Here is a 24,093-nt window from a genome sequence, read left to right on the forward strand (position 1 = left end):
CTTTTAAATCTTTTTGCGGCATTCTTTAAAATATTGTGTTAGGATCTCAGGTGGAACACAACATTAAGGAACCCCCAATGGTTAAGCTGCTGGTGTCTTTTTAGATTGTTTTGAGGAAAATCCCGAGGTGCTAATTTATTTTAGCAACATTTCTAAAGGTTTTCCTTTAGATGATGCCGCCGTGTTTAGTTTTCCACCCTCCTCTTTAAGAGAAAACCAAGGCCAGGGGCAAAAATACCAAATAATGGACTTTAATAAATTATCAATATGTATATACACTTACATTCACATGTGTTGGGCAACATGTAGTTGTTATTTTTTTTTTATTAAAGTTTTTTTGGTGTATGCATGGTTCAGTGGTTGTTTTCACAGCCTTTCTCCGTGCAACACAGACAACAAACAGCTATGCAGATTTTAAAACAATTTAAATTGCATATGGATGTCAACGGCGCAGACAGACAGTCCATTGACAGCAGAGTGTTGCTGTGCCGCAGAGCCTTTCCCTCCTCCTTGCTCGTTCTCCCAGTGGCTGGTGGTGATGGAGAAGCTGGTGATGAAGATTGAGGATTTAGAAGCACTTCCTGTGGACAATGCTGGGGCCGGCCTCGTCGTACTCCTGCTTGGAGATCCACATCTGCTGGAAGGTGGACAGGGAAGCCAGGATGGAGCCACCGATCCAGACGGAGTACTTCCTCTCGGGAGGAGCAATGATCTAGAGAGAAGGAGGAGGCAGGTGTTTAATAAAGAGGGTTTCAATTAAGAACCTGGTGTGGAATTGCGTTTTTTTTTTTTGTGCGTAAAAGGTTTTAGTCTAGTTTGCATATCCTAGAGAAGTTTGTTTACCTTGATCTTCATGGTGCTGGGGGCCAGGGCGGTGATCTCCTTCTGCATACGGTCAGCAATACCAGGGTACATGGTGGTACCGCCGGAGAGCACGTTGTTGGCGTACAGATCCTTGCGGATGTCAATGTCGCACTTCATGATGCTGTTGTAGGCAGTCTCATGGATGCCAGCAGACTCCATTCCTGGTCAGGTGAGAGCGCAAGTGTTAGGAGGACTTGTGTGGACACACAGTTGCAATTTTAAGACAAAAAACAAAACAAAAAAAAAAACAGAATATGTTAAGTACCGATGAAGGAAGGCTGGAAGAGGGTCTCGGGGCAACGGAACCTCTCGTTACCGATGGTGATGACCTGACCGTCGGGAAGCTCGTAGCTCTTCTCCAGGGAGGAGGAGGAGGCGGCGGTGGCCATCTCGTTCTCGAAGTCCAGAGCCACATAGCACAACTTCTCCTTGATGTCGCGCACGATCTCACGCTCAGCTGCAGGTGCGCAAATTAGGGAGTTATCATTCAGAGAGCGCGACTGTCAGTAATTGCCGTGAGAGCCTTTACTGCTCCATATCAGATTTTTGGCCGCATATAAGCGAGTGTCTCACCGGTGGTCACGAAAGAGTAGCCACGCTCAGTCAGGATCTTCATCAGGTAGTCGGTCAGATCGCGACCAGCCAGGTCCAGACGCATGATGGCGTGGGGCAGGGCGTAACCCTCATAGACTGGGACGTTGTGGGTCACACCATCGCCAGCATCCAGCACAATACCTGAGAAGAGGCACGATGATGGGTTTCGTAAAGTGATCCTAAATAAATAAATCCTAAAACTGTGTGGAACATGACGTGTCAGGCTGCGACTGTGTAAGTGCGCAAATACGCCATCAAATGCTGTGCGTAAAAGCTGTGCGTAAAATTATTATTATTATTATTATTTTTAATATACTGAAAAGCTACGGATAGTGCTGTTGCTGAGCTGTGTGTCTGCATCTTTGGGAGGAGTTGCTGCTGTTTGCAGTTGTGGTTCTCACCGGTGGTACGGCCGGAAGCGTACAGGGACAGCACAGCCTGGATGGCCACATACATGGCGGGGACGTTGAAGGTCTCAAACATGATCTGGGTCATCTTCTCCCTGTTGGCCTTGGGGTTCAAGGGGGCCTCAGTGAGCAGGGTTGGGTGCTCCTCGGGGGCCACTCTCAGCTCGTTGTAGAAGGTGTGGTGCCAGATCTTCTCCATGTCGTCCCAGTTGGTGATGATGCCGTGCTCAATGGGGTACTTCAGAGTCAGGATACCCCTCTTGCTCTGGGCCTCGTCGCCGACGTAGGAGTCCTTCTGACCCATACCGACCATGACACCCTGGAGGAGGGATAAGTGGAGGAAAAGAGAAGGTTATCCATGGGTGTGGATGAAGAGGTATGACCTTTGTGAAACCAGACTGGCCGCACATAGTGATCATTGCATAAACGTGCCAAATAACGGTATGCGTCACAGCACCTGTGACAAATTTAGTCTAATGAGGCAGAGCCACAGTTACACGGCTCACCGTAAGACACTAAAATTAAAGATGTTGCTTCAGTTATTCCAGTCGGACATATCTGTTAAGGAATTTTGCCAATTTTTGTATTTTAAGTATAAAACCAGCTCAGGTGTCATAATTATGCCGAGTATGCAATGAATTACTATTGGTTTGTTTTAGAGTGTAACAATTCTGAGGTTTCTCTTCGCTGGTTACCTGGTGACGAGGGCGGCCGACGATGGAGGGGAACACGGCCCTGGGGGCATCGTCTCCGGCGAAGCCAGCCTTCACCAGGCCGGAGCCGTTGTCGCACACGAGAGCGGTAGTCTCATCGTCGTCACACATGTTGGCTTCTGTCACAGAGAGAGGGGGGCGTGGAGGGGGAGAAGCAGAAAGATCTGAGCGCACAGAATCACCTCACCATGTGGTAAAATGTGTTGAATTCATACAAAATATCTGTGAAACGTACTTTTTAAAAAAGATTAAATCAGCTATGTTAATTTGATATCTAAGGTATTAAACATTATTCTAAGATTTGACAAAAATCAGGAGCTTGATCACTCTCTTGCGCAACATGCGCGTGTGCCGAACAGCACCATATGCTTTACTGTGAAACTCACTACAGGTTTCTTCAAAATAAAACTGTTGGAATTTGATCAGACTTAATAAACAAATCCCAAACTGTACATCTGAGCAGATTTTAGGCTACAATGTGGATGTTAGATGTCCCAATTATATCACTGCACATCACTTTTGGCTGGCAATTTTACCTTTCAAGTCTAAATCAAAATCTGCCTTGTGTCAGGATTTCTAATCATGTTACAAACCTATTTCCTCAAACAACAGTGAGGAAATTAGTAAGCCTGCCTATAAACTTGTGTTTAATCGATGCCAATTAAAGTTTAGGGTTAGTTTTGCATTCTCGGTTTCTAAGTCTGTGATCATTCTTCCTCATCTTGTGTATTTTACAAACTGGTCCATATCATCCGTCAGCTCTATCTGGTCCTATAGGCCTTGCGTCCACGGCCCTTTACCCCATCTAGGATGCTTCACCGGCTATCTAAGGCCTAGTCTGCTGCTCCAACCTGGATAAGAAGCGGTAGGTCCTCGCAGGGGTCTTACCTTAGGTGTTTGTCTGCGGCTCGGAGAGAACGACCCAACCAGTGCTGCTGCTGAACCAGCTGGAGTCCTGGCCGTTGCCCGTCCACTTTATATACCCACCTTCCACCATTCACAAAGCTCAGCACTGGCCCCCATCCCGGCCCTCGGCCATATTAGGATGCTGCTAGGCACAGACAGCAGGAGTGGGTGGGGTGGGGTGGGTGGGGTCGGTGGGTTGTGGGGACACTGGGGGTCTGGGGGCGGGGGCTTCATCCATCAGGCTCTCATTGATGGGGACTGGGAGTGACGCTGTGCGCCCCCAGCGAGCAGAGTGCGCGCTCCATACATGGACCTGTCGCTTTGACCTCCCTTCAAGCCCCGCAGGCCCACCTAGACGGCCGTAAAAGGAGCTGCCGCGGGCCACCGGGGGGGTTTCTAGGGGAGACGCCAGTTGCTGCCAAGCAGGGTTATAGATTTGCTGCTAGTAGGCCTCATCCAGCCTTAAAATGGGAAAACGCTTTCCTCGTGTGAACAAATTTAGGCCGCAGAGATCAGAGGCCGGGCCCAGGTCCTGCAGGGATGGCCCCAGTAATGATCCTTTGGTGGTAGTTGATAGATTCATAGAAATCAATTTGATAAAGACTTTTACACCAGAGCTAAAATCAGCCTCATTATTATCGTCATTACATTTAGGGAAATCATCTTCAGCAGACTGTTAGTAACTTATTTCATAATCTCACTACTTCTATTTTATATACTGTTTTTACGTAGTGCATAATCTAACCCCTTTTCAATCAGAAAACTTTATAATCAAATGATTATAAAATCACATATTCTAGGTGCAGCTAATTTGCAACTTTCACTGCACCGAAGGTTAATGTGCACACATTTCCTCCTGCAAGACAAAATAAGCACGTGTCAGCAACATTGTTGTGCACTTTCTCCTTCGAATTTCATTCAAAGCATGATGTTTTGCAGAGCACATGGCTCCCTGTTCACACAGCTCAGGCTGAGTCGGAACAGCCAACAGCTGAAACCTTATCTGCTTGCAGGGCCTACACTCTGCTCTGTCACTGCAGCAGCAGCAGTCAGAGTAATTATAACTCTGCTGGAGGTGGTGGTGGTGGTGGTGGTGGAGCTGGTACATGTGTGTCAGATAGATAGAGAAAAAGAGAGAGACAAATGTGGAGACTCTGTGCATGTGTGTGCATGCTTGTTTGTGCGTTTTGCAGCATGCGGGGAGAAGGAGCTGCAAAGTTGGCTCCATGTTCAAAGGCATTGAGGTGTGGAAGAGGAGCAGCACGGAGAGGTGGTGGAGAGCAAAGAACAATGCATGATCCACTAGCAATGGATGGATGAATGGGAAGTGAGGATTTGGTCAGCTGGGAAGACTTGGTTGAAGGTTTGGTAGGATGAGACTCGGTGTGGGGGTGCAATCTTCTGGATCTGGCTTTCTTGAGGCCCCAGAGGAAACCTATGACAAAGAGGATAAAAAATGAGGAGGCAGGGATGAGGACGATAGGACGAAGAGGGATAAGGGTATGGGATGATGAGGAGGAAGAGGGATGAGGTGAGAAGTCTTTGAGGGTAAGGGAGGGTGGGGTTGAAAGAATGTAACAGAATGTGAAGGTTAGGTGAGCTGAGAATAGTTAGGCTGCTCAGTAATTATAGGATTGGTTGAGTCTGGGCCCTGCTCCTGAACTAAAGATTAACATACTGACTTCATTCATAGTCATCCAGCAACTCCAAAGACAGCTAGATAGCTTTGGACATGGAGTATTGCAATACTCATTAATAAATGTGTTTCTTTTAAAGGTAGACTAACCCACAAATTAAACAACTGTTAAAAAAACTATGTATGTCTAATTTTTGCTACAAGAAGAAGCAAAGAAATAGTAACTTTTTACAACCCGGATTCTCCTAATAGATGTACAATACCACACCAAACATTGACATTTTCCCCATTCATCATCCACCGTCTGCTTGATCAGCTGCACCGACTGGCCCTTCAGCTTATGAATAATGTCTTTGCACTTCCAATCACACAAAACCAAAACTGCTTTTTGGTAGGTTTCATTTCCAGTGCAGGGAAAATAGTATCTGCCCCACTCCACCAATTACCTTTGGCTGTTTTTTTTTTTTTTTTGTCATAACTTAGCATTTCAGAGGCACGGTTGTTTTATTTATTTACACTAGTGGCCTTTATTTGACAGTAAGCTGACAGGAAATGGGGTTGAGAGAGCGCGGGGGGAAGACATGCAGCAATGGTCCACAGGCAGGGAATTGAACCCGGGACGGCCGTGTTGAGGACTGAGGGGCCAACGCCACGCCCCGTTTTGGTTGTCCAGGAAGGTGACCTATGGTTTCTCCATTGGTGAAGCTAACCAGGAAGCACCTTTGGATCAGTGGGTAGAGCAATCGTCTGGCAATTGGAAGAATATGGGTTTGATTGCAGCCTCCCCTTGTCTCACGTCAATGTGCCCCTGGGCAAGGCACTTAACACCAAGTTGCCCATCAATCTGTGTGCTGGGGCATGGATGTGGGAGTGTGACTGGTTGAATGTGGTCATAAAGTGTTTTGAGTGGTCAGTATGACAAAAGCAAAAGCGCTGCACAAGTCCAGTCCATTTACTATTGAGATCTGAAATTTCTTTTACAAGGGAGCCCTAGCCAAGACAGCAGCCACACAGATCAGAACCATACAAATAAACGAGACATGATAAATATAACCAAATGACATGGAGAAATGGCTCTCTGGCCCTTTTCAAACAAATATACTTTATATCAAGGACAGTTTCTCATCTAGTCTGTGCTCAGGGTATGACATGTTGCTTTTTAAGATCCTATGGCCTATTTCTTGCTGCCAAACAGACTTCTAACTGATCCTACGAGTCTGAATCCTGTTTGTGGTTAGTCAAATTAAACTAAGCTTTTCAAAACGTGAGGTAATCAAAGTTAAGTCGTGGTTTAAGAAGAGTAGGGATTACTTTTAATTACCAGTTCACCAGGATATCTTGGATTGATGTTAAAACGATTTTAAGCAAAAACAGAAGAGATCTGTATGGGTGCTAATACTTTTTGTTTTGCAATACTGTATATGGGAGCAGAAAGAGGTGATAAAACCTCCAAATGCTGGTGGATGAGCGCTAAATTGGCGAGGCCTCCATTGGACCACCGCATGGATTAGGGAATGTGTGTTTGTATGGGAGGGGGGGGGGGCTTTGAGAGGCTGCAGGGCGAGAGGCTGAGCTACTTTTATGCACTTGTTGTGAGCCATTCTGAACCCGAGGGCCAGAGAAACACCTAAAATGTAAAGGGGCTGGCAGTTGTCGGGGAAGGAGGCAACGGTCGAGGGGAGGGCTGAGGTCAGAGGGGCCGTGGTGGGGGAGGAAGAAAGCCAGGCACTCTGTGGAGAAAGAGGAAGGTGGACAAGTGTGCGCAGCAGGTGGCCGAGAGCATGACTTCAGCTTGCTGCTTTAAGGCCGTTTTAGCAGGACGATGGAGAGAGGTTTCAGGGATTGCTGATACAAAGTGATTTTTCTCAGGGGGGAGGTTGTAAGCGCATGTTTAATGACTAACTATCCTGTTTATATTCTCACAGATTGGCTGAATGTTTCAGGAGGGACTCTGGAGAACCTTAAGGTGGAGTGCGTCCGGAGTCTCTTACAGTACCGTAGCTGCAGTGGACTTCTCTCTTTTTCTTTTTTTTTTTTAAAGAGAAATCTCTTTTTTGACAGTCATCTTTTGATGTGTTTATTATTTTTGGCAGGAAAAAAAGTGACTTCAGCACCTCTTTGCTATTATTTTATGAATTCAGATTGAGAAACTGTATAATTTGACCACAGAGTGTTCAACGACCTCCCGGGTACATGCAGGATGTTTGTGTGGTACAAACCAGCAGACAGACAGACTGGTGTGAAAGTGCTGAAATGTAGACGTGAAGCGGGTCTCCCATACATTTAAACACACTGCTCTACTTTTGTGTCTGGCATGACCCGTTTGGGTTTCCTTGTCTTTATGTTCTCACTTTATAAATAAAAGCTGTTTGAGGAAGAGAGGTGTCAACATGTCAGCCTGGTTGTGACTGCATGGAGGCAGGATTATGTGTAGCGACCTGATTCTCAGTCAGAGCTGGAGAACCCTCTGCCTGACTCTTAATGAGTTGTAAACGAACAGGCCAAAGAAAACGTAGGACTGAAATGTACTGACGTGCCAAACTGTGACAAGGACCAACGCAGCCCATAGATGTTTTTTTTCAGTGAGAAAGCAGCTGGGAAAAAGTGATAAAGTTTAGATAATTGAAAGGAGGATGGTAAAACTGATCTAAACTCAAATATTACGAGTCCTTGAATTTAAATTCTTTAATATTATTCTGCAGGCACGCTGTGTCTTGAAGTATTTACACAACTGGATTTTTTTTCACATTTTGTCACATTACAGAAGGACACTTGGGTGTTTTTTTTTTTTAATTGGGGTTGTGTGGAAAAGACGGACACAAAATAGTGCATAACTGTTGATACATGATAAAAACAAATCTAAGAAGTAAAAACCTGAAGTGTTCAGTGTGATGTGCGGAGTTTGTTTTCCTCCAGACATTTTCAGGTTGCCTGCAGGCCACAAAGTTAAATTTTGGACTTATCTGACAGAGCGCTTTGTTTACTTTGAGGACAAATATTATTTTAGGTTTAAAAACCACATATCTTTCTCCTACTCCTTCAATATAACTTTGTGTTAGTTTGTCATATTAAACAGTACCCAACAAAGTAGATAAAAGATACTGGTTGCAACATGGCAAAATGAATGAACTGGAAAGCAGGGGCACTTTTTGCAACGCAGGTAGTTTGGGTCTTTAGTCTTTAGTCTCATTCCAGCTCTAATTGTTGGGAAGCTCCCAAGTCTGAATGCACGTCGCTCCTGCCACTTCCATCAGGTTTTATTTTGGCATGATGGAGTAAATCAACGCTGCTCCTGGGAGTCATCAGACCACATAAGCTCAGTGTAGAAAGAAAGTGGCGCCACCTGGCGGGGGCCTGATAAACTCCACATCCCGCTCTTCTTTCTGAGGCGTTCTGCGGAAAAGTGGAGAAGGCATTTCTCCGACAGCCATTTATAGATTCTGACACATTGGGCCAGAAAATAAAGAATAATAATAAAGAAAGACATATCAAAAACAAATATAAACATTTCATTAAATAAGATTGACTAAAATATTTCACTTTATTTATCTTCATAGTTTATAAAATATGGATATAATTTAGATCATATCTATACAGCTTCGTATTAAACCATAAAAAAATGACCACATTTGTACTTTCTGTCACAGGTATCCATCCTACGCTTAAACAGATAAGGCTGAGCATTTATTCTAACCTGGAGTGAGTCAGTTTACAAATTCAGCTTTCATTAACCTTCTTTTTAACCTTCACTAAATACAAAAAAAAGGAGCCCAAACATCAAGTTAAAAAGATTGATGCATTTTAGAGTGATTTGACACAATTACAGAAAAGTGTAATCTGAACGAGGATCAAATTAAGAAGAAAATGGTCAATAAAAAAAATTAAAAAATAGCTGAACCCAGTGTCTGCTGCCATGCAGTCTATAAACACAAACAAATAAATATTAGACGACTCCACATTTACAAAACCACTAACTGATAGACAAAATTAACAACATTCCTTCTCAGTGTCCAAGTCAATCTTTCTTATGAGCTGTTCAAATAGCTGTCATGTATCGCTAGTTTAAACAAAAAAAAAAAAAAATATGAAGATGATGAAGATTCTCAGTCATCCAAATTATGATCAATCCAAAAAAAAAAAAAAAGGTTAAAAAAAACAAACAGGACTTCTGTTTTGAAGCTGAAGATGTTTTGCTTCCCACCCAGGAAGCTTTCTCATTTCAAAATGTCTGGAGTAGTGTGGAGAACCAAGCTTATAGACCTGCCGGCGAGGCCTCGTTAGAGGGGGGCGGTTTAATCCAGACTCTCCCTTTAAATATCTTCTGAAGAAAACAAATCATTTTTAACTCCAGCATTCTTTACCAGCTACAATATTTAGTTTGCAGTGCACAGTGTAGTGGTTTTTGACCAGTTTAAAAAGAACCAAAGGCTTTAACATTGATGTTGCGATGACAGAAGAGACATTAGCATCAGATCAGACTGATGTTAATATGCAGTTTTTAATACAACTACTCTCTGACTGGGATGCCTACGATGAACAAAGCATCTCTGATTCTGATGATGTTTTGCAGACCTGATCTGCTTTCATAAAAACGGTCAGGTTTGAGCAGCTTTATAGCAGTCAGATCAAACCAAAGGAGGGAAACAAACTGAACTTTGAACGCATTACAGGGAAAACTATTTGTAGATCAAAACAGTTTTAAGAAAACCTCTAAACATTTTCCAATCAGCACCTGTTGGACAAAAATACCTTCAGTACAGTGTAAAAACCTCAACGAGCCGAATGTATTCAATTAGTGGGCCTAAAAATAACAGTAAAAAGCTTCAAGTGTTAAAATAATCTGCTATACAGACACCAATACATACATATACATTTAGTGGTGTTTTTGGCTCACACTGGACTGATTTAGATGTCGTTTTGAATAATATAAAGTGATAACAGAAAGTGTTTCACAGCAGGTTTTAGAAATCAGAGGCTGTTCACTGGGATCCAGCGAGAAAAGTGTCTGTACTCAGGTTCAAACAGCTTCCAGGAACAACTGAATCCTGGCTTCGCTCCAAATGCGATCTGCTCAGCTGTGACACAGAACAGGGAGTCTCAGGAAATCGTTGAGCCACGCATTTGTCCCCCGATTTCTCCGCCTGGCGCTCTCAGAGAAGCGCTCGCTGCTGCTCTTCCTGCAGGAACGCCTGTTTCTCCATTAGCTTCCTGAACAGTCCTTGCCTGTTTCCCAGCAGCTGCGTGGGCTGGCCGCACTCGGCCACCCGCTGCTGGTCGAGCACGGCGACGGAGTCGGCGTTCTTGATGGTGGACAGGCGGTGAGCGATGATCACCACCGTCCTCCCTGTTCATGTAGACAATGGAAAAAAATGACAATGAAAAAAAAAAGAGGAGCGCTGGACGCTGGTTTGTTAAGAGATGTGACGGATAAATGAAAGGTCTACCTTCCATGAGGCGCTCTAAAGCCTCCTGAACAAGGAACTCGTTCTCAGCATCCAGGGCACTGAAGGAAAGGAGATAAATTAATGCTTAAGAGTTTAAGTGAATGAAATGAGTGAAACAGGAAGTGCTTTAAAGCTGCAGGTGTAAAAGGTAAAACCACAGGTCCAAGCCACCAAAGTGAAACTACTGAAAGGGTCTGATAAACAACCCTGAAATATCAGTCAACTTTACCTGGTGGCCTCATCTAACAGCAAGATCTTTGGGTTCTGTCAAAAAAAAAAAAAAGAAAAAAGAAAACATGACTATGACAAATCCAGGCAGGAGAAGTAAAATTATGTCTTGGAGCAGCGAGCCTTTTGGGTATGTCCCCTACCAACTTCACATCTTCCATTTCAAAATTCCATTTTTTTCTGGCTATTTTTCTAAAGTTACGCTAAAAAAAAAGGGAACCAGAGCAGTCGACCACTTCATGTTGACATTTAAATCTCAGTTAATACATAAAAGGTGTTGTTGGGGTAAAAATTCTTATTTTATTTCCTGGTAAACTTCTTCACACCTTTATCCTGTCTTATGTATTAGGTGTACTTTGTGTTGGTCTATCACATGAAATCCCAATAAACTAAGGGAAGATATAGCTGTGGTTTCCTCTGAAGTATTTTTAATAGTTAAAAAAAAAAACAACAACATGTTTTTATTTACCTTAAGCAGAGCTCTGGCGATGGCTATCCTCTGCTTCTGACCACCTGAGATAAAGACACAGACTAGCCGTGATTAAAGGCTACATCCTAACAATACTACCTGGGTAGGTTTAATGTCATTATTCTTATTTTCACCAGAAAATTAAAACATCCACAAATTCAGTCACTCAAAACCACTATTTTAAATCCTTTTAGCTATTTTCTGACATATGAAGATCAACCTCCGAATAAAATTTACACGTTTTCCGATCTTTCCAATGTTGAAGAGCAAACATGAGAAAGGGGCCTCTGTCAAGTTATACTTTTACCCCCCAGGCGATGAATATTATTCACATTTGGTTGTTAACTCGGATCAACTCCAATATTCGTTATAAAAATGCTTTAACTGCATTTATTTTACAAGATACGTTTAGGGGTTCCATTAACTGAGGCAAAGGTGAGTTTGTAATAAATAATGTTTCCTAACATGAGATTCACTATAATAGTTTCAACAATAAACTGATCTTGCTCCTTTTGACAGCAAGATAATTATTTATGTTAAATAATGTTTTAAAAATGTTTCAGTTTTCAGTATGGTGGATCATATTTTATTGTACACTTACATTGCCTACTGTAAAAAAATATATTAATTAGAGTTTATTATTAAATGTGTCTCTCAAAGAAATGAAGAGACCATGAATATTTGGCTTTTTTTAAGCTAAACTAATGTTCTTGTGTCATTACATTAACAACTGCGAACATTTCATTTAAATTCCAATAAAAATATTTTGTGCCTTTATTTACAGAAACTGATAGTCAAAGCGAGTTTACAATAAGGGACATGAAATGAAGAAAAACTGTTCATTTTCATTTTGAAACAACTCAAACCCAATGTTTTAAGAGCGGAACAGCTCAGAAATCAACACTTTTATTCTACTGAATTACTGAATTTAGGTTGGATTGTTCCACATGTTGCAGAGAAACATTACGCTACAGCTGTGAAAGAGAGGGAGAATTATTTCAGACCTTTAAACACATCATCTTTACCCGGGCTGCTATAGTAAGTGTAGAGGGCTACGGAGGGATTTAAAGGAAAGTGAAAAAGTGATTTAAAACCTGCTGCTGGCGGCTGATTCATGAAGTAAAACTTTATGTTCCCGGTAATTTCTCATGTTGCTGCTCCAGTTCCTCACCTGACAGCAGCACTCCTTTCTCTCCCACCACAGTGTCGAAGCCCTTGGGGAAGGACTGGATGAAACCGTAGGCGTTGGCCACTCTGGCGGCGTTGTGGACGTCCTCGGCGGTCACCGCACCCGGGTCCGCGGCGCCGTACGCGATGTTATCTCTGATGGAGCAGGAAAACAAGACGGGCTCCTGGAAGAGAGACACGACGCAGACTGCTGCATTCTCCTTTAACGGCTGAACCCTTCAAAGCTGCTTTTCTGGCCGGGTGTTAAGGAGCGAGCGGTTCTTTAATTACCTGGCTGACAGTCCCAATGTGATTCCTGAGCCAGTAGGGATTTAGATCCCTGATGTCATGGCCGTCGATAGAAATGGTACCTGGAGAAGGAAGGTCTGTCTTAGAGATGCAAAAAACGTCCATCAAACGTTCGGGCCTGAATTCACTCATCAGCACATATGTAATAAGTAATGTGCAATAATCTAATTAATACACTGTCCTACAACCCGTGCAATAATCCTGATGTAGTGACTTCTGCTGCTATCAACACCTGAACATAAGTCAGTACACATGTATGTATGTACAAATGTATGCACATATATATATATATATATATATATATATATATATATATATATATATATATATATATATATATATATATATATATATATATATATATATATATATATATATATATATATATATATATATATATATATATACCACTAAGAATGTAAATAAGACATCATATGCCCATTCCCATTTTTGTATTTTTTTTGGTATTCTTTTTGATCCATTGTATAGATGAAGATTCATTGTATATAACTGAATGCACCTTCCCGACTCTGCACCTTCTTGTATGAGCCGATGTGACGAGTGAATTTCTCCATTGTGAGATCAATAAAGACTATCTTATCTTATCTCTTATCTTATGGGTTCAAAACTGGTCTGGCGTCTTTCTGCACTGAGTTTGTTCTCCTCATTGGTTCTCTCTGGCTACTAAGGCTTCCTCCCATTGCTCAAAAACATGAGTGTTAGCTTAGCCTGCATGTTGTTCTGTCACAGACTGGCGATCTGTCCAGGGGTGGAGATGTGGCTACTAGCCCCCTACAACCCTGCCCAGATAAACGGGAATAGACAATGGCTGAATGTAAGGGCCTTCATTTCCTCTTACCGGCATCTGGGTCATATAGCCTGAGCAGCAGAGACACAAGGGAGGACTTCCCTGACCCACTGGGTCCCACCACAGCCATTATGGTTCCTGCCGGGACCAGCAGATTCAGATTCTGGAAAATAGGAGCCTCCTTCCGGGTCGGGTAGGCAAAGGAGACGTCGCAGAACTCAAGCTGGCCTTTCAGCTGATCTGGAGAAAGGACCTGGCCCTCTGTAAACAAAGTTAAAATGGAAAATGTGGAATATAGTTAAAAGGAGAAGCTTTTTGTTTTAACACAAAAAGCTGAATGTTGTCCCCCCCCCCAAAGTATCTTTAAAGCCAACCACAAATGACAAAATCCCAGGCCTCAGTTTTAGTAACATGATCACCTTGTAAAAGTATTCATACCTAATGAACGTTACATTATAAACACACTTCAACTCATTTTATCGAGATTGTTTAGTGAGGAGCAAATCCGTGTTAAGCTCAAATGTCCTGTTTGCAGGTGGCCTCAAATCATGTAGGAGGCACAGCTAATATTATGCTATAATGTTGCTAACCTGCACATATTTAAATTAAAATTTAAATAAATAAATGCAATAAAACGTAAGCATGAAGTGCTCTGGTCAGATGAGACCAAAATTCACCTTTCTGGCCTTTTGGCATGCGAAATACACAGTTCACAACCAGACCTACGGTGGACTAGTTTAGACCAGTGGTGTCCAAACCCTTTGCATTGTGGGCCAAAATGAGCAAGCTGAAAGCACTCAGCCAACATAATGTTTCCTCTTTTTAATAAAAAAAAAAAAAACGCAAAACAACTTTGTTGTGAATTATTTTTTATGTACCTTTTAAGCAATAAGTGATATTCAGTACTTTAATCATTCAAAGAAAATACTTTATTGTTGGTCTGAAAAAAAAGAAAAAAAAGAGTCTCAGATGTTTGCTTTGATAAAAGATAGACTTTGAGTTTTCTAACTTTTTAAAAATGTTTTCCACTTTGTTGCTCTAGAAAACAATTTTGTCAATTCTCAATAGTAAAACTAAGAACAGTCCTCTAAATATTTGCTATATTTAGCCAAGGTTACCGACTGGGTGGCCAAGTCTAATTTTAAATTAAAGTAAAAACTTGGCTAACAAAAGAAGAAAATGCTCTGTGTTTTACAGAACATTTTCTATTTAAGAAGACGGGAGCCACATAACATTATCATAACATTAATTTGGGGCCGCAAATGGCCCCAAGGCCACACTTTCGACACCTCTGAATTAGACCAAAGTGTATTTGTGTGTAACAATGGCCCAGTCAAAGTCCAGAGCTAAATCCGACAGGCAACCAGTGGCAACTCTTGAAAACTGGTGTTCACAGAAACTATACAGTGAAATCCCCCAGAAAGACCTGCAGCTGTAACAGCAGAAAAATGTGTTTCTACACAGAATCGCCCTGGAGGGCTGAATACATGCCACACTCTTCAAACTTTGATTTGCATTCTACTTCACAAATATACACCATTTAAACTTTGTCTATCGCATAAAAACTTAAGCTATATATAGAAGCTTGCTTTTGTGACATGACAAAATGAGTAAAAGTTCAAGGGGTTTGAATACTTTTGCAAGGCACTTAACATTCTGGTCTACTCTTTAAAATGCAAATATGTTGCTTTTTGTTTTAGTAGCCAAAACAGACTTTATAAAAGATGACATATTTATAACAGAGTTAAGGGAATACCGTGTGGGGGGCGCAGGATGTACAAACCATTTAAAGGAAACTCAGGCTTTCTGTCCAGCAGCTCCCAGAGTCTGGCACCGGCTCCGAAACCCTTCATCAACTCTGAGTAGAACGAGCTCAGACCTGCACACCAGACGCAAACAACAAAACGCCATTATCAGTCCATTATCAGTCACAAACACTGCTCGCCGAACAATGTAAATGAAAGTGCACACACGGCGTTACCTGCGATGCTGATGCCGACCCAGAAGGTGTACATGAGGAACGAGGAGAGCTCTCCCACAGTCATGTGCTGACTGGCCATCAGGAGGCCACCTTTGTAGAGCACCGACAGGATCATGAGGTTACCGCTCAGACCGGTCTGCAACAGAAACACATTTAACTTTTTTTTATTTAATTACAACAGCATCTGGTGCAACAGACACTTCCTGACAGATCTGATTACACAAATAACTGCCTGAAAGACAGAGTTTACCCCGCAGATCTTCTCTTGGAAGCAGCAACTAATAAAAGTTTACAAAACAGAAACTCACACGCTTAGCTTAATGACCAAGAGATAAAGCCCACCTGATAAAATGTCAGTTAGAGAAGACTTTTTTTTGTTTTTTAAAGCTTATTCAGTGGTTTGATGTTGTGAAAGCCCACACAGCAGGAACCGGTGAGCAACAGCTCATTGGTTAACTGTGGATTTGCATCACCGCCGCTCGCGCACTCACCACTCCAAAGAAACCGGCGCGGATGAAGGCCTCCTTCTTGGCCAGGGCGAGCACCTCGTCCGTCTTCTGCGTGTACACGTCGACCTCCGACAGCTCTTTACCAAAGGCACGGACCGTCCGGATGTTGCTGATCCGCTCTTCTGCCAGCTGTGTGCACAGTTTCATTAGAGGTTGAAAAAACAAAAAATGACCTGAAACAACCTTTGGCTGCCAGCCCGCTCACCTGGGTGGCTTGGGCGAGTGCATCTTGTGTACGCTTGGCGATGGAGCGAAGGTATCGGCCATAGATGATAGCAAGGACCGCCAGAGGAGGAACGATCATCAAAACAAAACCCGCAAGATTGGGAGAGACGTAGAACTAGAGGGTGAAAAAAAAAAAGAAAGATCTGAAATTAATGAAGATGGAAAAAAAAAAACTACAGCATACAGGCTTAAAGTGAGATACTTTAAATTAAAGGTGAATTAGCTGTTAATTGTAGTGACTGTATACTGTTTAATTCGTTTTCAAATAAAGAATAGGCTCTGATTTCAAGAGGATGTGGGCCCCTGAACTAGAGTCCATTTCAGTGCCCCTCCCACACTAGTTTCTTTCATGCATGATAAATGCAATAAATTGAAAGTAAATATACACGAGCTTCAGGGTGACTGGTTCCCTTGAAAATCTTCTGCAATACATTCTGCATTTGAAGCTTGAGGCTCATCTAAAAAATGTAAAATACAATATAACTGATGTATAAAAATTAAAAATGAGATGTGCGCCAACTCTTCTTTGGAAATAAATACCTCCCATGTTAAAAATCTATTCAGTAATCAAATAAAGAGAAAAAAAACAACAACCGTGGGGGTCCTAAACCCTGGTGAGCCCTTCCTAAAGCGCAGCTCAGGTCCATAGGTTTGGAATAACAAAAGCAGAACCAAAATAAAACGGACTAAAGCAAAAAAATAAAAAAATAAAAATGCAGTTAGGAAACAACAATCAGGCCTGTCGGCATATTTCTATTTGTTAACAATTAACAGCACAAGTACTCTAAGCTACAGTGTTTCTTCAGTTATTTTTACATCTTCTATGTATTCCAGTAGGTTATTTTTCAGCTGTTTGTTAAAAACATTGCCTGTGAGACATTTGAGATAAAGCTTTGATTCACAGATGCCTTTTTATTACTTTATGAAAAGAAAAATATATCGAGATATTTTTATTGGTCCATATCGCCCAGCTTTGCTTTACTTTTAGGTTAATTGGTCCCTCAAAATTAAATAACATTTATTGTGAATTGGTGCTATAGAAGTGAACTGACCTGGATTGAAATGACATCAGTGAACAAGCAGCGCCGTTGCTGGGTTTAGTGTGTAATAAACTCAAGGTCACTAATATAAAACGAGCACTGATCATCTTTTTGACAACTGACAGCTGTTTACAAGGACCGGTCCTCGACTGATATATGGTTTCAGGAATTCCTTTTATTGAGCATGCCTTGTATTTAATAATTTACTCTAATGTGGAGAAAAATAAATCGCACCAACGAAAAAAGATAATTGAACAAAATAGAAGAAGTTCCCAAACTGGTTTTTCTTTCCAAGAAATCAAAACCAACCCAAAAAAACTATCTAGGAAATGTAACGCAGGCAGAGCAGGGAGTGAAAGGAAATAACCAGAAGCTAAGCATTTCCTTTCAGAGATAAATGGCATTCCTGTAAACCAGTCTAACAGGACCAAAATCTATATTTACTCATATTGATGGAAACTACCCATGCTCATACAGGAAGGACACAATGAAAAGGAGCAAAGATGTCAAGAAAATGACGTCTACTTCCTCAATGTGAGGAATTCAGATGTGAGATGTTTATACAAAATCCAGTGCAAAATACCACCAACACAAGTCTCTCCCTGCTCTAACATCTTCTCAAGGCCATCTTAGGGTTTTAATAACCTACTTCCAGATTCTTGATGCTGCCTGTTTTGCTGCCAGGCTGTTCCTGAGTGATCCCGGTGGACCTCTGAGACAGTACTCACCATCATGCTGACACCGGCAACGGCCTGAGCGACGGCTCTCAGCCCGTCCGACAGGTTGTCTGTGATCGAGTGGCCCACCATGGCCGTGTCCGCCGACAGCCTGTTGATCAGCTCTCCGGTCCTGTTCCTATCAAAAAAACCCACTTCTTGCTTGAGGATGGCGGAGAAGACCGAGGATCGGAGGTTACGGACTATCTGGTTTCCTGGAATAAGAAGAGGAGAAAGATTATTTAAGATTTATTAGACACCTTGAAAATCCTTCATTCAATTTTAACTTTTCTTACATTTTAGTCACGAAACAATTCAATGCACCTACAGCTGCATGTATTTTGGGGTAACTCCCTACCAGTTTTCTACATCTAGAAACTGATATGTGTGCCTCCTCTATGCAGAATAGCTCAAACTCAGTGAGATTGGAAGAATAGTATCTGTGCTCTTGATCTGGAAGGTGAACCTCCACCACAGACTCCAGTCTTTTGCCGAACACGACAGGTTTTCTTCCTGTATTTAGCTCCTTCTATCCTCCTAACAACTCAGAACACCTTTCCTGTCCTGGCAGGAGAAAAGTGTCTCCACAGCATGACGCTTTTGGATCAAACACAGTGTTTTGCAGATAGGCCAATAATTAGAGTTTGATCTCATCTGGCCAGGTTTCCCAAAAAAAAAAAAAAAAAAGACTTCCTATATCTTTTTTTAACAAGGGATATTTTTGTCACTGTACATAGATTGTCCCATCTATGGTGTGGATCTCCACAATGCCCCTTATCTGCTTCTCTGGTCTACGCTGTACGCGCCCGGTTGGATAGTTTAGGTGGACAGCCCTAACTTAGGTCTGCAGTTAGTTATATTTATTAACATTTTGAACAAAGACTACCTATGAAAAACTGCAGCCCACATTACTGCTAGTTTGGATTCAATGCAACTCACGGTTCAGAAGGTTCAAATAAACAGCCAAAGACTTCCAATAAAACATCATATTGCGCTTGGTTTTATCTGCACACAAACAGTGTTTGCCAGGCAAGCAGCCACGCCTTCAGAAAGCCCCTGCTGCTGAACGATGGTTGGAAATGACTGCAGCATATTACCCCCATAAAACAGGGCTGTGCACCAAACAGCTTCACCAGAGAGCAAATCGTTGGTGTTGGCAATCTCCAAAAAGAGAAACCCCGCAAGCTTTTTAAAGCTGCATTGTCCTTCTATCCTCTGCAAACTGATAAAACAGAAAGTGCAACACATTTTTTTTTTACCAAACGTTTCGAAGGGATGGATGACACGGTCACGTTTTGATTTTTAATCTGTCATACCTATGTGAGAGATTATGCATCTGTGGGCGGATACTATATGCACCACACTCGACTCACCTGAGGCCTGCATGAGGTAGACCCTGGCAGCGTTGGCCGCGCCGCCACACAGAAAAACTCCCGTCAGCATGAGACACAGGGAGGTCAGCGAGGCCGTCATCGCCTCCGTGTCTGCCCCGGAGGAGTAGATGGTGTCTATGACTCTGCCCAGGAAGAAGGGAGCCGACATGGTCACGCCACTGGAGACAGTGAGGAAGCCAATGGCACCTGGCGGTGGACGAAACCAAAACATGCAGAGAAAAATGTCATTTAAAGTAAAAATGAAACAATCTAGGTCATTTTTAATCATTTAAAGATGTTATCAAGCAAAACAATAAAACTTTTATTTAATTTTTTTAAGTTTTGAAAATTGAGTATCCTAAATGTACAGAAATAATTGCTGAAAAGGACAGAATTTAATGAACTTTGCAGGAGCTGCAAAATATAAGGGCTCGCTGAAATCAACATGCAGGCCTCCTATTACCTCCAACAAAGAAAAAACACTAACATTCTCTTGTTTTCTCCAGTATAAGCAGGCAGACGAGGGACGACCCGACCTGTAACCAATCTTTGCAACTGCGGGCGGTTCTCCGCTGGCCTCCAAGTAACGCTTGTTGTAGACCACCTAATAAAACCTTCACTGCTTTAAAATTATGTAAACCTAGTCATAATTCGAAGCTAATTTAGGGATTTCTGCTGCTTGCATCAAACTTGAAAAAAAAAAAAAGCATTTCAAGCTGGATGTAAATAACTTGAAATAAATGCACCATTTAACTTTGCCCGCTCATCTCGATATCTCTACATTTAAATTAATAAATGCAATTAACAAATAATGTGTCATGACTGATGGAAGTAACATTCTATATATCTATTTATTTATAGATAGATAGATAGATAGATAGATAGATAGATAGATAGATAGATAGATAGATAGAAATGTCTGCTTAGGGTCTCAAACAACTTAGTTCCCCCCATTCTGATCGTATTTGTGAATAATACAAAAGCAAATATCTAAAAGTTTTGAGGGAAAGCAATATCTAAAACCCGAATGATAGAAAAAAGAAAAATCAAATCAACAAATGGCAGTTTGGTGGACGTATACAAAGAGAAACGGAGAGATCCAGTAAACCTCACCTTTCACTAACAACCGGTGACGTCACTCGCCATAAATGCGTGACATGGCAAGCATTTTGATTGTTTTTTTAATACTTTACTCATAATACTTTGAATAGTCCAAGTTTGTTAGATGTTCAGATGTGTGTTGATTTTATGTTTTTGTTCATCTGTGTTTGTTTTTCTGGTAAAAATATATACGTGGAAAAAGCACCTGTAGTACAACTCCCTGTAATAAAAGGAGCCAATGTGCTTTATCCGGAAACTGCGATTAATCTATGATGTTGGGGTAATTGAAGCTTCTTCTTTTTTTATTTATTTTTTTTTAATAAAAACTGTTCTTTGCAGTTTACCTGCCAGCCTCCATCTCTCCGGGTGAGCAAGACCCAGAATCCTCTTAACGTCATCCAGGGGGACGCTGGTCGGCGTCTGCCGTCTGTCCGCGTCCGCCTGGCTCTTCGCGGCCTCGGCTGGAGGTGCGGGCGAGGAGGTCGCCGAGGAGCTGACCAGAAGCAACAGGCGTGTGTATGGGAGTCCGTCCCCGGAGGACAGAGAGCCCGGTGGACAGCGGACTGTAGGACAAGACCGAAAGGACGCGAGTGGCTGGCGGCGGACATGCGGAGGTCCTCGCGCCGGCGAACTGCCTCCTCCTCCGGTGGGCGGCCGACAGGATCGCCCGGTGCTCCAGGCACAGCAGCCTGGACTGGGCCAGCTTTAGTTTAGAGACGTGCATCCTGTCGGTGCAGTTCGACAGGCGAAGCAAAAGCCGCATCGTTCCAACTATAAGCCAGAAACCCGAGTTCAAAAGTCAAAGCAACAGCGCGTTGTCACATCCAGACCCCCGGTGACTGACAGCGTCGAGGCGGTTCTGCTTCAGTGCGTCCACTCGGAGAAGCATGCTCCAGTCCCAGCTGGCAGGTCAGCACTCCAAATCCTCTTGTCGCCACTACATTGTGGGGTTTTAGTCCGTTGATGTAGACTTTATCAGCCCCTGACAGCCGCCTTTAACCCGGTTTATCTCTTATCGCTGACCAGCTCCCAACACCCCGCTGCCGCCTGTCACTATCATTTGCGCCGACGGGCACCTGGAGCGCCACCGCCAGGGGGCCGACAACCGCCCGACACCCAGGGAGAGAACCGAGAGGGTGACGCTAGATTCACCTGGACGGAGCTGGAAACAGAAACAACAAAGGTGACCCTGTTTGGCTCGCAGGTTACGGGAACTCACGATTCTTCCGCCTCGGCGAGGTTGATGATGTAAGAAAACTTTCCCAGACAGAACTAAACGAGCCCAGATCGATCGAGCGCAGCGTGTGCAGCACAAAGTAAGGACAGGCTCTCCAGTGGCTCTAGCGATGATTCTATGATATTTAGATAATACTCCAACTGGGATGTATTGCTATATTTTAATTTCAAAATAACACAATGGGACTAGTTTATCGAATACACTAGTTGGAGCTGTTTTGCCCCCCCTCCCGTTTGAGCTTTGAAAAGTTTTATAATACTGTAGTTCCTTACTGTTTATAAGCTTGAATGAACAACGCTAAACAAATAAAATGTTCTAAAAGTAATCTCACAAAAAGTACACAAAATAGCATTGGTCGACACTTTCTACAGTGGCTGAAGTACAATAGTTTTTCTCTGAGTAAGTTTGCCCATTTCTTAGTGAGGCAAACAAACATATAATAAGCATGCAGGGCAATATAATAGATGTTCTAAATTTAGTCTCATTACAGAATTAGAGTGGCAGACAATTAACACAGCATATCCTTTATAGTTGGTGCATGTAAATCTTGGTCCTAAGCTAATCGAGGATGGTCATAATGAAAAAAAAAAAAATTACATTTCATAATTACTCCAAAAAAAAACAACACGTTTGTTTTTTTTTACCTCTTGTTTAAGTTTAGCCAAATTTAAAAACATGTAATTAGAAATCAAAATAAAATTAAAAAATATATATAATTTCTGGAGACCCACAATGATATTTCGTAGTCCAAAGCCGGGTTCACCAGCCCAATGTTTATAAGATTGAATGAACAACGCTAAACAAATAAAACGTTCTAAAAGGAATCTCACAAAAAGTACACAAAAAAGCATTGGTCAACACTTTCTACAGTGACTGAGTACAATAGTTTTTCTCTGTGTAAGTTTGCCCATTTCTTAGTAAGGCAAACAAACTTATAATAAGCATGCAGGGCAATATAATAGATGTTCTAAATTTAGTCTCATTACAGAATAAGAGTGGCAGACAGTTAACACAGTAAATATTTTATAGTTGGTCAGTGGCGGTTCTAGACCAAATTTACCAGGGGGGCCAAGGTGGGGCCAGTGTTTTTTTCACAGGGGCACATAAAAGAATGAAATTATAAAACAGGGCAATATTTAATCGCTTAATATGAAGCGAGACACTTGTGGCTCTGATACTGCAAGTTTCAGATCCCTGATCTAGCAGATGAAAACTGTGATCCCAGCTCAATGCTGCTAAAGCTAAAAGTAAAACACCTTGATTTTTAAACCCTTGTTAGGGTGAAATTGTAAAGGTACAAAAAATAAAATTGGTCAAAGTGACAAATCAGGTGTGGTTTCTTCACCAATGCATATAATCTTAAGAAGTTTATTTAATTTATGTCTTTAGTAGAGGGCCCATAACAGGGGCCAAGACCATTTCTACAGGGGCACTGGCCCCTGTGAGCCCCTGTCTAGAGCCGCCCCTGTAGTTGGTGCATTTAAATATCGGTCCTAAGCTAATCGAGGATGGTCATAATGAAAAAAAATTACATAAAAAAAAAACAAACAAACAAAAAAAAAAAACCAACGTTTGTTCTTACCTCTTGTTTAAGTTCAGCCAAATTTAAAAACATGTAATTAGAAATATATATATATATAATTTCTGGAGACCCACTATAATATTTCGTAGTCCATAGTCGGGTTCAGAAGCTTGAAATTGGAAGGCATTTGTTTACGTTTATTGTAGACAAATTGTAAACAAATTTGTGTTTGCTTTATAATATAAATACATAAATTAACAGAGATTTTATTCTAAACATTAAAACCAATAAGATAATTTTTTTTAACAAAAAAAGTGTTAACAGCTTTATTATTAACAAGCAATAACGGCAAAAATATGTTTTAATTGAAGAAAAAAATGTATGATGCATGTTTAATTAGTTTATTTTTTATGCTCATACGTACGATTATTGCTTACTAAGTAAACATTTCGCTACACTGAATTATTAAATATAAGTAAATACAAGTAAATCTCGGCCGGTAGATGATATGGACTCTCGAGTGGTCGAGTCTGGCTCGCGGGGAGAACGTACCAGGCTCGTGCGAATCAGAGGAAACAGAAGACACGTGCAGGTACTGATCAGTGGTATCGTGTTTGAATTTAAACGGTGATAAACCAGCTAAACTAAATGCTAGTGATGATTTAATCAGCCAATCGACGAGTAGCGTAAAAGGCATCAAATCAGTCACTCAAGCTAGCTAGTAGTTAGCTTAGCTTGAAAACATGTCAGCTAAGACTCACTCTAACAGATGTGGTTGCTCCTTCCTTGTTTCATACCAAATTATGTTTTGTTGGCCACTCAGCTTTACTTAATAACAGTGTTT

At 41.9% G+C, this 24,093-nt stretch overlaps 3 protein-coding genes and 1 long non-coding RNA gene across 7 annotated transcripts in view; 2 read left to right on the top strand and 2 right to left on the bottom strand.

Moving 5' to 3' along the window:
• Positions 1-235: 235 nt before the first annotated feature.
• acta1b (actin alpha 1, skeletal muscle b) lies at positions 236-3,576 on the bottom strand. Its single transcript, XM_012880982.3, has 7 exons — positions 3,467-3,576; positions 2,561-2,697; positions 1,860-2,184; positions 1,438-1,599; positions 1,130-1,321; positions 844-1,025; positions 236-712 (listed from the first exon to the last, which is right to left on the bottom strand). Exons 2-7 carry the CDS (start codon positions 2,687-2,689, stop codon positions 569-571), a joined length of 1,134 nt encoding a protein of 377 aa, XP_012736436.1. The 5' UTR covers positions 2,690-2,697; positions 3,467-3,576; the 3' UTR covers positions 236-568.
• Positions 3,577-6,817: 3,241 nt separating this feature from the next.
• LOC110366496 lies at positions 6,818-7,501 on the top strand. Its single transcript, XR_002426732.2, has 2 exons — positions 6,818-6,975; positions 7,046-7,501. It is a non-coding gene; the product is annotated as an uncharacterized LOC110366496 (long non-coding RNA).
• Positions 7,502-9,473: 1,972 nt separating this feature from the next.
• On the bottom strand, positions 9,474-21,276 carry abcb10 (ATP-binding cassette, sub-family B (MDR/TAP), member 10). The gene is given in 15 exon segments (XM_012880972.3): positions 9,474-10,464; positions 10,565-10,623; positions 10,794-10,828; positions 11,262-11,305; positions 12,433-12,613; positions 12,720-12,799; positions 13,597-13,806; positions 15,329-15,424; positions 15,527-15,662; positions 16,018-16,164; positions 16,241-16,375; positions 18,029-18,231; positions 19,390-19,596; positions 20,835-20,991; positions 20,993-21,276. Coding segments are annotated over 15 exon segments (2,145 nt in total). The 5' UTR covers positions 21,254-21,276; the 3' UTR covers positions 9,474-10,270.
• Positions 21,277-21,575: 299 nt separating this feature from the next.
• urb2 (URB2 ribosome biogenesis homolog) overlaps positions 21,576-24,093 on the top strand; it is a 46,426-nt gene continuing 43,908 nt past the window's right edge. The window contains exon 1 of one of the 4 annotated variants that reach the window (XM_036136560.1): positions 21,576-21,673. The gene's annotated coding sequence lies outside the window, so the exon portion shown is untranslated. Of the gene's footprint in view, positions 21,739-23,752; positions 23,842-24,093 lie in introns of those variants that run through there. The other 3 variants (XM_036136561.1, XM_036136562.1, XM_012880968.3) reach the window with 3 other exon arrangements.

The sequence above is a fragment of the Fundulus heteroclitus genome, chromosome 4 (genome assembly GCF_011125445.2).
Source record: "Fundulus heteroclitus isolate FHET01 chromosome 4, MU-UCD_Fhet_4.1, whole genome shotgun sequence".
In the NCBI taxonomy this organism is placed as follows: domain Eukaryota; kingdom Metazoa; phylum Chordata; class Actinopteri; order Cyprinodontiformes; family Fundulidae; genus Fundulus; species Fundulus heteroclitus.

What these genes read in the sequence shown, in the direction of transcription:
- acta1b (XM_012880982.3), bottom strand. Translation starts at nt 2,689, where the DNA reads ATGTGTGACGACGATGAGACTACCGCTCTCGTGTGCGACAACGGCTCC. An exon ending in CGCTTCCGGCCGTACCACCG is followed by an intron (nt 1,600 to 1,859) that starts GTGAGAACCACA and finishes GCCTCTTCTCAG; the next exon opens with GTATTGTGCTGGATGCTGGC. An exon ending in CTTCCAGCCTTCCTTCATCG is followed by an intron (nt 1,026 to 1,129) that starts GTACTTAACATA and finishes TCACCTGACCAG; the next exon opens with GAATGGAGTCTGCTGGCATC.